This window comes from Tasmannia lanceolata, unplaced genomic scaffold (genome assembly GCF_043159265.1).
Source record: "Tasmannia lanceolata isolate RefF3 unplaced genomic scaffold, GAP_Taslan_0.1 ptg000007l, whole genome shotgun sequence".
NCBI lineage: Eukaryota > Viridiplantae > Streptophyta > Magnoliopsida > Canellales > Winteraceae > Tasmannia > Tasmannia lanceolata.
This window is the reverse complement of record NW_027518684.1, coordinates 1,979,909-1,991,439: the sequence shown is the minus strand read 5'-3', so window position 1 is coordinate 1,991,439 and position 11,531 is coordinate 1,979,909. Positions and strand designations below refer to the sequence as shown.

The 11,531-nt window shown below is 37.0% G+C and overlaps 1 protein-coding gene across 2 annotated transcripts; it reads left to right on the top strand.

The window, feature by feature from the left end:
* Positions 1-961: 961 nt before the first annotated feature.
* LOC143881380 (putative feruloyl esterase A) lies at positions 962-9,738 on the top strand. Of its 2 annotated transcripts, none has more exons than XM_077384418.1 (11): positions 962-1,120; positions 1,675-1,744; positions 3,222-3,301; positions 3,886-3,951; positions 4,262-4,309; positions 4,647-4,726; positions 6,866-6,938; positions 7,114-7,275; positions 8,643-8,837; positions 9,016-9,104; positions 9,221-9,738. In XM_077384418.1, the coding sequence occupies exons 2-11, from the start codon at positions 1,678-1,680 to the stop codon at positions 9,429-9,431; spliced, it is 1,071 nt and encodes a 356-aa protein (XP_077240533.1). In that variant the 5' UTR covers positions 962-1,120; positions 1,675-1,677; the 3' UTR covers positions 9,432-9,738. The 2 variants fall into 2 exon arrangements, with proteins under 2 accessions (XP_077240533.1, XP_077240534.1); XM_077384419.1 differs by having other exon boundaries at positions 963-1,120; positions 4,647-4,714.
* Positions 9,739-11,531: the final 1,793 nt, after the last annotated feature.

The window sequence follows — 11,531 nt, the reverse complement described above, 5'->3', positions numbered from 1 at the left end:
GTTTGCTGCAAAACGCCTTTCTCGGGAATTTCTTAGCAAATCCCATGAATTTTTCACGTAGAGAACGTGTGCTAATCGTGGCCCACCATATAATGGTCACTAATCATCCCACAACCAAGAATGGTGGGCCCAAGCATGAGGACCAAAACCCCAATGGGCCGTTTGGCTATTCGGATTTTAGAAACTTGAATTTCCTCAAAATTGTAGATGGGAGATGAAAGATGGGAGATGAGAGAAGAGTGAGACCAGGTTTTAGAATTCTCGCCCCTTTCCTACAACAAGAGAGCATGCAGTCGTCCCAAGTTTCCAGGTTTTTGAAATCTAAGGACGCGGGAGATTTCTAAAATCTGAATTTCTCACTTAAAACCCAAAAAATGGTGTCAGCAGCTTATCATGAACCCTATTTACACTATTTTCAAACTAAAACTTGGATTCTAAAATCCGGGAATCCAAACAGCCCCCAAGTCTCCTGCTAAAATTGATTTTTATTGAAATATCACCTCTTTTGCAATCGTGATGGTCGCACAAGCAGTCTTCTCATTTTTTAATTTGTTCCATCAATTGTTTTAACGGCGAGTGACGCTAGCAATCTTCCCAAAGTCTCTTTCAAGTCAAAGGCATAAAAAAGGCTAAGGATTCGGAAATACGAAAAGAAGACCACTAATAGTGGCATTATGTCTTTTAAAAATAGCACTAGCTCAACTTGTCTTTTATGCTCTGAACAGCCGTCAAAGGTTATTACAGATTTACAGCTCTAAAAAGCTTTCAGAAGCCAATTAAAAAAGAAAAGACAAGCATAATTATGTGCAATTATTAAAACACAGCCGTGCTAATATCAGTAGAATAAAAAAGGACGATTTCGGTATATTCGATTTTATTCTCTACGCCGGTCTCCAGCAATACGAAACCAGAAAAGAAAAGGGGGTTTGTACTTTGTTGAGGGGGACTCTCTCTCTCTCTCTCTCTATATATATATATATATATATATATATTCAGAGATTCAGACCCTCTTCCCTTCATCCCCGAAACAAAAAACGGAATTCAGTTTCGCTGAAGAAATTAGGGTTTTTTTTTTGTAGCGTCTGATTCCTCAAAACCCCAATACTCACAAATTACGCAGGTATTTCCCTCTAAAGAAAATTTTAGCTCCCTCTCTCATTATTGCTTATTAATTTCCTTTTTTAATGACACTGAAACGAGAATCTTGTTATTTTTTTCCTAATTCGGCTTTTTCAGCAAGATACCCTTCAGGCCCTGTTTGGATTGCAGGAATTTTCTGGAAAATTTTGGAAAGGAAAAATATTTCTAAAATTCCTACTTATTTTAGGCATGAAAAAACATAAATTGAACCAGCCAATTTCAATTTTCATGTAGATAGATCTTAAATTTATTATGATGTTATCCCTCTAAATTAATCATAACAATATCCCAAGAAAAAATATTTCCATGAGAAGTGTTTTTATTGCAATCCAAACAGGGCCTTAATGTTACAATTTCATTGTTGCGAATTATTGATTAGTTGGTTGGTTCTGTGTTATTAGTCTGTTGATTTTGAGTTTCTTTGTTAAATGTAAAAAACCCCAAAACATAAAAGAGGCCATTTCCATGCTGTGAATTTTTATATTTTTACCTTTTTATTTTTATTTTTGACATTTGTTCTTCAATCTTTGGCAGGTTATGGAACGTTTCCGATTTTTAAAGGTGGCAGTTTTGATCTGTTTATTCGTGGTATCCGGAGGGGGAGGTAAAATAGCGATTGTCGATTATGCTCTTGAATATGCTTTGCGATCTGAATTGTGCTTACTCCCTTTTTTTCCTAAAGGTTTATCAATGTAACCTGTGCTACTTTGCTTCATAAAATTTTCCCTAGAGGTAGACATAGAAACTATTGTAACTTCCATTATTAGTTTTAAGTTGCTTCACTTGTAGCAATTTATTGTTCTAGCATTCTTTAACTGTATCTCGTTTCTGTAGAGAAAAATGGATCAAGTAGTGGCCGTAATTTAGATATGCAAATTGATTATGGAATTCAGGATTGACATAATTCGATTGGCTAATGGAAACAAAATGCTAAGTGGACTATCTTCCCTCTCATCCTCCTCCCCTCTCTCATTTGTCACATCTCCCCCTTAGTGATGAGCCTGATGGCCACCCGACTATTTTTTAGCAGCGCCTCTTGATTCTCAATTCCTGGCCAGTCTTTTCTTTTTCCCTTTCTATTTCCTTTGCTTGTTTTAGGGAGTACTGCCTAGTGCCGTTGGAGATTTCAGTGCATGCTTACGATGACACTAACAAGGATGTCCTAGACTCCCAGGCACTACCTGGATCAAAAGATATCTGGTGTGAGTGAATTGTTGGAATTCGTGGTCCTTTTAGTCGTCTTTCAACTATAAGTTTGTTTCGTAGTCCCCCCTTTTCTTGATCCAACCTTTTCTTTGCTCCAGTAGTTAATAACCTACTAAAAATGAAACCGGCCTGCACGTACCAAACCCAAAACCATGGTGACAACTACCTCCTAATAATCCCATTAAACTAAAGTTTAATGGGAGTATGTGTCCTTTGGGAACATAATAGGGGATTGTTACAGATAACATTTGTAGGGTTGTTCCTCTAAGAATCTATAGACCAATTAGGTATCACGGTTAAGGGTGAGTTGGAACAACTCACTTTACAATTGTCATATTTGGGATGGTGGTGATGATTCCCGATCACACAAGAGACGTACTATCCATCCACATGTGAGTGTGCGTACTTGCATTTGTTGACAGGGTCAATGAGGAAACCCTAATAGCACTACCATGATTTATGGTTCGATCTCATTGTCAGAGATTATATAAGGTTTTGGGCCTTAGATGTTTATGCCTTCGAATAACTATGATGGGTCCTTTTACTCATTTATTTATTTATTTTTATTTTTTTTGACTCATTGAAATTTGATCTCAAAAGAAGGGATATATCATAGGTGTTTTGTGTGCACATGTAGCTTATATCTTAAAGCATGGATTGCCAACTTGGAATCACATAATTTGATGGATTAATTTACATGAGTGATGGTTTCCAATAGATATAATTTATTTGACCTCCAAAAGGTGACAATCAGATGTTTTCCCATTGATACATCTTTTTCAAATCTGTTATTTACTTATATATTATATTGGAAAAATTCCAAATGTTTTTCAAATTGTCAACTGTGATTAAATCAAAATTCCTCATGGTTGCAGAGATTAAGGTCAAGCATGATCATCATTTCCCTATGTACAATCACACTCTTGCCAACATACTTGTGGAGTATGCTTCTGCGGTAAGGTTCATACAAATCTCTTAACATGTTGAGGGGCTACACTTTTTGGGAGAATTTGAATTCTTGGTCTATACGCAATCTCCAATTGTCAAACATCAATAAATTTCCGATGCGTTGCTTTTTAGACTTCTTGGATTCTTCTTGCTTCTGTTGAAGTGGTTTGCCATTTTAATAGCTGTGACTTGGTTGTTTAATTAAGTTTGGTAATAGGTGTCATTTTAATGGTCATGGTTTTAAATTTCGGCCGAAATGCCAAAATTTCAGATTTCGGTTGGGACCGACACCGAAAGTAGATAAATCCGAAATTTCGGCCAAAATCCTAAAATTTCAGATTTTGGTTGGGAGCGACACCGAAAGTACATAAATCCAAAATTTCGGCTGAAGTTACCGAAATTTCGGCACAATAATGAAATTTGTTTTTTTTAAACGAATTTCGCCCAAAATTTCGGTTTTGCCTATGTCCGAAACCGAAAATGAAATTTTAAACCTTGTTAACAGTCAACTTATTCATTACATTATTTAATTGTCTTAAGAAGATTCACTTACCTGTAGTGGCCCTGGTGGCTTGCTTATGTGTTTTGAAGGTGTACATGTCAGATCTAACAGCACTAGTTACTTGGACCTGCTCACGGTGCAATGATATGACTAAAGTAATTTTACTTTCATTACTTTTTTCCATCTCTTTTTTAATTGTCTAAGCGTAAGCGTGTAATGTGGGATTTTACTTGTGGCTGGAAGCATGGTTTTAAATTTCGTCCGAAGTTTCGGATTTCGGTTGGGACTGAAATCTGAAAATTTCGGATTTTGGCCGAAATGTTAAAAATTTTGGCCGAAATGACTGAAATTTGAAAAAGAAATTCTTCTTCGGTTTCAGTCCTACTGAAATTTAAAACCTTGGCTGAAAGATGTTGCTCTCCTTCCTAATGGTTGGTTACCTAATAATTGTTCTATATTGTGCAGGGGTTTGAGATGATAGAGCTGATAGTTGATGTCCAATCCTGCTTACAGGTGCATTCTCATTTCAAAGTTGCTTTTAAAAGAATTAATGTGGACATGCTTTATTACTAAATCCAGTGTTTAAAACTTGTTCAAAGTCACACTGGGTAAAACCGAGTCGGCTTGTGCATGTCAATGATAGATGCGGCAGGTTTTACTATTGGCTGAGGCGAGTCAAAGTGATTTTGGTTTGACTCACTAGGACCAAGACTGAGTCGATGGTTGACTCGGGGAGTTTTTAAACAGTGATTTAAAAGTACATAAACCTTCAGTGCAATGGCATTATATTTAGTTCTACTGCTACTTGTTAATATGTAAGCTCTTAAACTATTGTAAACTATCGATGCAGGCATTTGTTGGGGTGGATCAAGATCTTAATGCCATTATCATTGCATTTAGGGGTACCCAGGAACACAGGCATGACTTTATGTGACCCCTCTCTCTCTCTCTCTCTCTTTGAATGGTTTATGTCACCCTCTTATTCTTGTTCTTTCTTACACTGACCCTAATATATATGCCACATAAGTTTTGAGAAGATGGTAGTCATGGAAGTATAGAATTAGAAAGGTTGGGGGAATTAGAAAGGTTTGGGACTTATGTTTTACAGATCCTGGGAAGGTGCGAGGAGAACGTTTCTTCGAAGATCTTGTAACTATATCTGCCATTTTTATGAAGTTAGGTTTAAGCATGTGTTTTTCTATCCCTCCCCCCCCCTAATAACATCTGTTCTTCTTTTAGATTTCAATTGTGAATGATGTGAAGGTTTTGTAATCATGCCACCTTTCAATCAGACTAAACTTTAAAGAAAGAGAAAAAAGGTGTAAATCTCATGAATTGAAGAAAAATCCTAATTACAGCAACTATGTCAACTATTTCCTTCTTTTATGTAGCATACCAAATAAGGAATAGTTTTTCGAAAGAAAAACCAAATATAGAAGCTTATTGCTAGGAAATAAATTTGGTGAAAGATCCAGTTGAGCTTGAAAACAGGTGCTTTGCGACACTTGTCTATTGTTGAAAAAGCAGTGGGAAAGCCAATGATGTTTTTTAATTTTGTTTCCGTTGAAAATATTTATTACAATGCAGTACCTGTTTTGAATTATCAATAGTTGTTTTGTCCATGCCATACCCATTTGGTGCCCAATGTTCTCCAGCAAGCAATCTGTTCACTGTTTACTGGAAAAAAATGAAAACGAGCTGGATATGGCTATAGAAAGTATATTTTTTATTAGAGGAATGATCTTTGCAATAGAGAAGGGCCCTTGAATAGATCCACATCATTTTTAAAGTCGGTTGAGAAACTGAATTCGGTTGCCCTTAATGATGTGGCCCTTCTTTAGCCCTTGCATAAAGAGGGCCCTTGCATCTATCATTCCTCTTTTTATTATTGTAAATTAAAAAAAATCAGAATTAGACCCTGAAAATGGATGGCAATTTAAATGGAAACAAAAATAGGGCTTACGTAGTTAACTGCAATCATCCATCTCGTGTCACACACATAAAAGTCACTCATTGGTGCTCAAAACTAACGAGAGAAGTATCTTTCCTTAATTTCCTTACATTAAATCATATCCACATACTGAAAAATCTCGTTCTGTTTTTTCCTGTGATAAAAGGGGATTTTGCAAGGAGAAGAAGGGTTTCATTCCCATTTTCATGGCAAGTGCGATTTTGGGGGAGAAAGGGTTTCATTCCCATTTTCTGAGACTAGAAATTGTAGAGAAGACCCAGTTCTCTCTCTCATTGTCCTTGCTTTCATCTCCTTTTTTTCTTAGTTGAATGATCTTACGCCACGGTAGAGAGAGAGGATTAGATTTGGGTTTTCCTGGGTTGACCTACCTTGTATCATGGCAATGACTCGTGATTGCAAGGGACCGGGTTTTTGTCTGCTATGAGATGACAAGATGTAGGCACAAGTAAATCAGGGGGTTTTACTTGAAAAAGATCCCCGATTTTGCATTATTGTGCCGGAACTGAGATGCTACGGAACCTGATATTCACCCGACAATCCTGTAGAAATCTGGGGTTTTAAAATGCAAAAATGGCAACCAAGTGGTGCATTTTGCTTATGTGGCTTTTAAAAATTGAACAAAAAGTCCCAGAGAGAAGTCGGGATATTTTGCAACCAAACACACCCTAACGAAGGAAGCCCTAGAAAAAATTTTGGGAAAAAATGTGAAAAGAAGCCCCTCTTGTGTCAGGGTGTGTCCTCCTCCCCTCATTCTTTCTCTTTCCTTGTTTCTCTTCTCTCCTTCTCTCTTATAATATTCTAATTAGCTCCTTATTACTCTCTTCAATGGCTTCCTTGTGTGACGTTCTGGGTTTTGGTATTCATGTTATGCAATATTGAAATTATCAATCGTGAGATTAATTTCTATAGACATTTTGGGTATGATTCGAACTGGGGATCTTTGTTAGGTCACGGCAAAATTCTAAATTGATTCAGTTTCCAAACAAAACTGATTTTTTTAAAGTAATTATTTTGGATTGATTCTAAGTTCTGAATATTTGTAAATCACATAGTTTTCTCTATCAATTAATTGCTTTTTTTTTTAAACATTTGAGCAGTATACAGAATTGGATTGAAGACCTGTTTTGGAAACAGCTTGACTTAAACTACCCAGGAATGCCGGATGCGATGGTGTGCAACTTTTTTTTTTTTTTTTTGAAAATGAGGGTTTTTACCCCCCAAAAAAAAACACTCTAAATTGCGATGGTGTGCAATTTAAAGGGTTTTTTTTGAGTTTATGCTTCAATGGCCTAACATCACAGTGATTATCCATTGCTGGTGCTCATGCACTGATTTTTGGATGCAGGTGCACCATGGATTTTATTCTGCTTACCATAACACAACTGTACGTCCTGGGGTTCTGCAAGCTGTTGAAAGAGCTAAAAAATTATATGGGGATATAGGCATCATGATTACAGGGCATTCAATGGGAGGGGCAATGGCTTCCTTTTGTGCCCTTGATCTTACTGTAAATATCACGAAACACTGCCTCGAGAATATATATATTCATTTATTTACTTGATTTGTAGCATACTGACATCTTAAAGCTTCATTTTATTCTTCATTTCAAAAAAAAAAAAAAGAATCTTCATTTTGTTCTTTTATTTTATTTAGAATGATATGGTCAGATATCGATGAATTCCAGTGGGCTGTGATTGCATGATGTTAGGGGTTATGCTTGATACACACACACACACACACACACACACACACACACACACACTTTATATATATATATATATATATATATATATATATATATATATATATATATGCATTCATTTGAAAGGCCCCATCATGGATGGGGTGTGTACCAACAATCAGCTCCATTGGTCATCCTAACCCTTCCATTTGTGGGGTGAAAAAATGGGCAGATTTGTGGACAAACAGTACCTGCCCCCCCCCCCCCCCCCCCGGCTCCCAAAAAAAACCACCACGACGACAAATGGGCACCTAAGATGATCCAATTAGCTGATTTTTGGTACACACCCCATCTATGATGGGCCTTTTCAAATGAATGCTTAGGATCACCCAAAAAATGTGGGCCCACCCTTGTTTCCTGCATTCGAGCGCAGATAAAAGAATATATGTAGATGCTTGCATGCACGTATATCTTCTTGACTGAGCCATGGCCATAGTCTTATGAAGTCCCTATCATCTAAAGATTGCGTGACTCTTTCACATTTGTGGCATTAAAGACTAATACCACGTTAGGTGGTTTAGATTCTTAGTAGAGCTGATAGTTCTAAATGGAATGATTTCGCCTTCTCTGTTTTGCTTTTAAGGGTGAAGCTTGAAAATGAGGGAACCCTCTCCTCTCTCTCTCTCTCTCTCTTAGTGGAGCTGATAGTCTTGAAAATGAGGGAACCCTCTCTCTCTCTCTCTCTCTCTGTTCTTAGTGGAGCTGATAGTTCTAAATGAAATGATATCACGTTTTCTGTTTTGCTTTTTAGGGTGAACCGTGAAAATGTGGGAACCCTCTTTTTTTCTCTCATTTCTCTTCTGCTTGTGAGGCACACCCATTACAGTCTTGAAGCCATGCACGGATAATATTCATGGCTTCCAAGTTCTATCAGGACAGCATTTTCAGTTCCCTGAAGAATTTCAATTTCCCCACTGGCTTTGTCTTTCTGTTTTGGAGTTATGAGACAATTTCTGATTTATCACGCCCTTGCATAGTTGGTTTTTGTATTTTTTGTCAGATTTTTAGATGTTATTCATTGATTATCATGAAAGTTCCTAGTCTATGAATTGTTCATTGGCATTATTTATAACATAAAATTGTAATTACATTGCATTGAAGGGAGATTCAATGTTATTATTGATTATTTCCAGGTTAATCATGGAGAGCAGAATGTTGAGGTTATAACGTTTGGACAGCCACGTATTGGCAATTCAGCTTTTGCAACTTATTTCAGCGAACAGGTTCCAAATACAATTCGAGTCACCAATAATCATGACATGGTGCCACATTTACCTCCATACTATACTTGTTTCCCCCAGAAGACGTATCATCACTTCCCAACAGAGGTAAATCTACGCTTATAAAACATTAAATATGTCCTGTAGCATACGAATCTATAAATAGGAAAAGTACATTTTGAACATATTTTACAGTTTGTCCTCCCCGCCATTGTCTTTCTTGTTATCTTTTTCCTTATAATTTCATTTCACCCCTAGACCTCTATAGTGTTCCATGAAATTTCAGGTGTGGCTCCACGACATTGGATTGGGAACCCTAGTGTATGCAGTTGAGAAGGTTTGTGATGATTCCGGCGAAGACCCATCTTGTAGCAGGTATCAATCTTTCTCCCCCATGTTTCCATCATGATAAGCAACACTGCCCAGCTTCACCATTCAAAAAAAAAAAAAAAAAAAACATTGCCCTGCTTCTCACCATGTGGGTTTTGTAGGTCTGTGAAAGGCAACAGTATCTCCGACCATTTAGTGTACTTTGGAGTTGAGCTACAAGCTGATACATGGGGTTCTTGCAGAATTGTAATGGATAACAGTATGATAAAGGATAGCATGGATCTCAATGGAAATTTTGTCATCTCAAGGGATCCTGTTACCTCAGTCTTGAGACTAAAATCTCAAACAGGTATTAGTCAGAGCTCTGTTTAGTATTAATCGTGGATTAATCACATGGGGCTGAACAATTAGGCGCCTGTTTCTGCAAACCTTTCTGAGACATTGACCATGAAAAAAAATTAAAAATTAAAAAAAAGTGACCATGAAAATTCTCCCAATGGGCCGAAGGTAGAAATTTCTGTATATAGTTCAATCCGATGGCTCGGAATGTAGGTACAATCACTGTATATAGGTCAATCCGATGGCTCGGAATGTATGTATCATCTCCCCTGGGGTTGATATGAATCCAGACTGGGGATAATATAAATAATATATTGTTAATTCTGTTGCATTTCCTTTATTATTCTGTTTATTGTGGGGTGTAATTTTATTTTTACCTCTTTTATCAATAAAAAGGAAGAAAAACTAGCTAATCTGGCTCTCTGTCTTGAGCTTCTTTATGAATCAGTCATCAACAGTTTATCGGGAATTCAATTTATAATGATACCCCTCTAAATAAGCTTTAAACCATGTCATTTCCCTCCTAGAAATTAAAAAAAATAAAATCTCCTGAGGGAGAAAGCACACTCCAGATCATTGGTGTAGAGTTGAAAGATGAGAATTTCTTATTTGGGGATCAACCTTAGATCTTTGTATAGTTACACTTGTCCTGCAGAAGCCTTCTTTTCAACTCTCACTTATGTACTTCCTTACAAGGATTAAGTATTCTTCCTTGCCTTAAGCCCTTAATCAACTTGCATGTATGCCAGAAAAGATTAAACAAATTTTTTAAGATAAATTAGCAAGATAATCTCATCTTGATGAACTAAAATGGCGATGACTCGGGGAAAACTTTTCATGCGTGCTTAGTGGAAAGGGCCATTGGGCACTGATTAATTCGCACCCCCTGTGGGATATTTCGCATCACTTTAACCATGAATTGACTGTAAAAAGCGTTAAAGTCTGCCACATACCCTTGAGCTAGAGCTCCATCCTTTGCCCTTACAAAATATTCTGAGATAAATCTGCTTCAGATCTATATCTCCAAAATGTGCGGTCCTGATCATTTATAAATGACCATTCTTTTTTGTTAGTCTAAGTTTGCCCTATTCAGTCACAGAGCCAAGCTTCTGTAGCCTATCTAGAGAACCAATTTCTTCCTTATTTTTCTATTTCCTGGCCTAAAATTCACATGAGGTTGTGTTTGGTGACTGTGGAAAAAAATATTCATGGAATATTCTGAAGAAATCCAAGATTCTAAAATCTGCGTATCCAAACGGCCCTTAAGTTTACAGTATAGTATAAATCCAGTGGACCGTGAAAGGTTGGAAGTCCTTGTTAGAAAGCCAAGCTAGTTTAAAATGAAAAAAAAATAAAAAATGCTGGTCCTCTCAAGTCATCTTCATTTCAAAAGGAACTAAGTGCCCGTTTGGATACTTCCCATTTTGTATTTGGATTTGAAATTGAGTTTTGAATACAAATTGAATATATCAAGCAGCTCATGTAGAGGGAGACAGAGAGGGTAGGGGGTACTTTCTAGTTGAGGGGGAGAGGTTGAGGAGCAAAGAGGGTGAAGGAAACTGCCACATCTGTGGATTTCTAATTTCTTATTTCCACAGCAAACTTAGAAATCTGATTTTTTTTTCACTGTCAGCTGCTGAATTAGAAATCCAAGAATTTGACCCGATCCAAATTACAATGCAAAAAGGGCTGCAAATGTGATAAATCCAAATCAAAATCTTCTCGGCATCCAAACGGGCCCTAAAAGAACTAAGGCTCCGTTTAATTGCATTAGTTTCTGTAGAAAAGATGTAGAAAATAGTTTTTTTTTCCGTCAAACTGGGTTGACTGTGCATTCACTTGTGCTGCTTCTTATGAGATAGAAAGCGAGCTGGATTCTATGTCGGCTGACATGGAATCCCTGTCAGCCTGACTATGCATTTCCAATTCCCTTTTCTGAAAGCGGAAAAGATTGGGTGATTTCTTTGTTGCTTGTCCAAGTGTATTTACTACTAAGGGTAAATCCACAAGGTTTAGATCTGTAACAATTTTGGACTGACTACATTTCTCCTAAATGGTCTTCTTACCCTAATGTCTCTCTTAAGCAAAACTATAATGTCGCAGTAAGAAAATCCACGACCAACTGGTATTAGA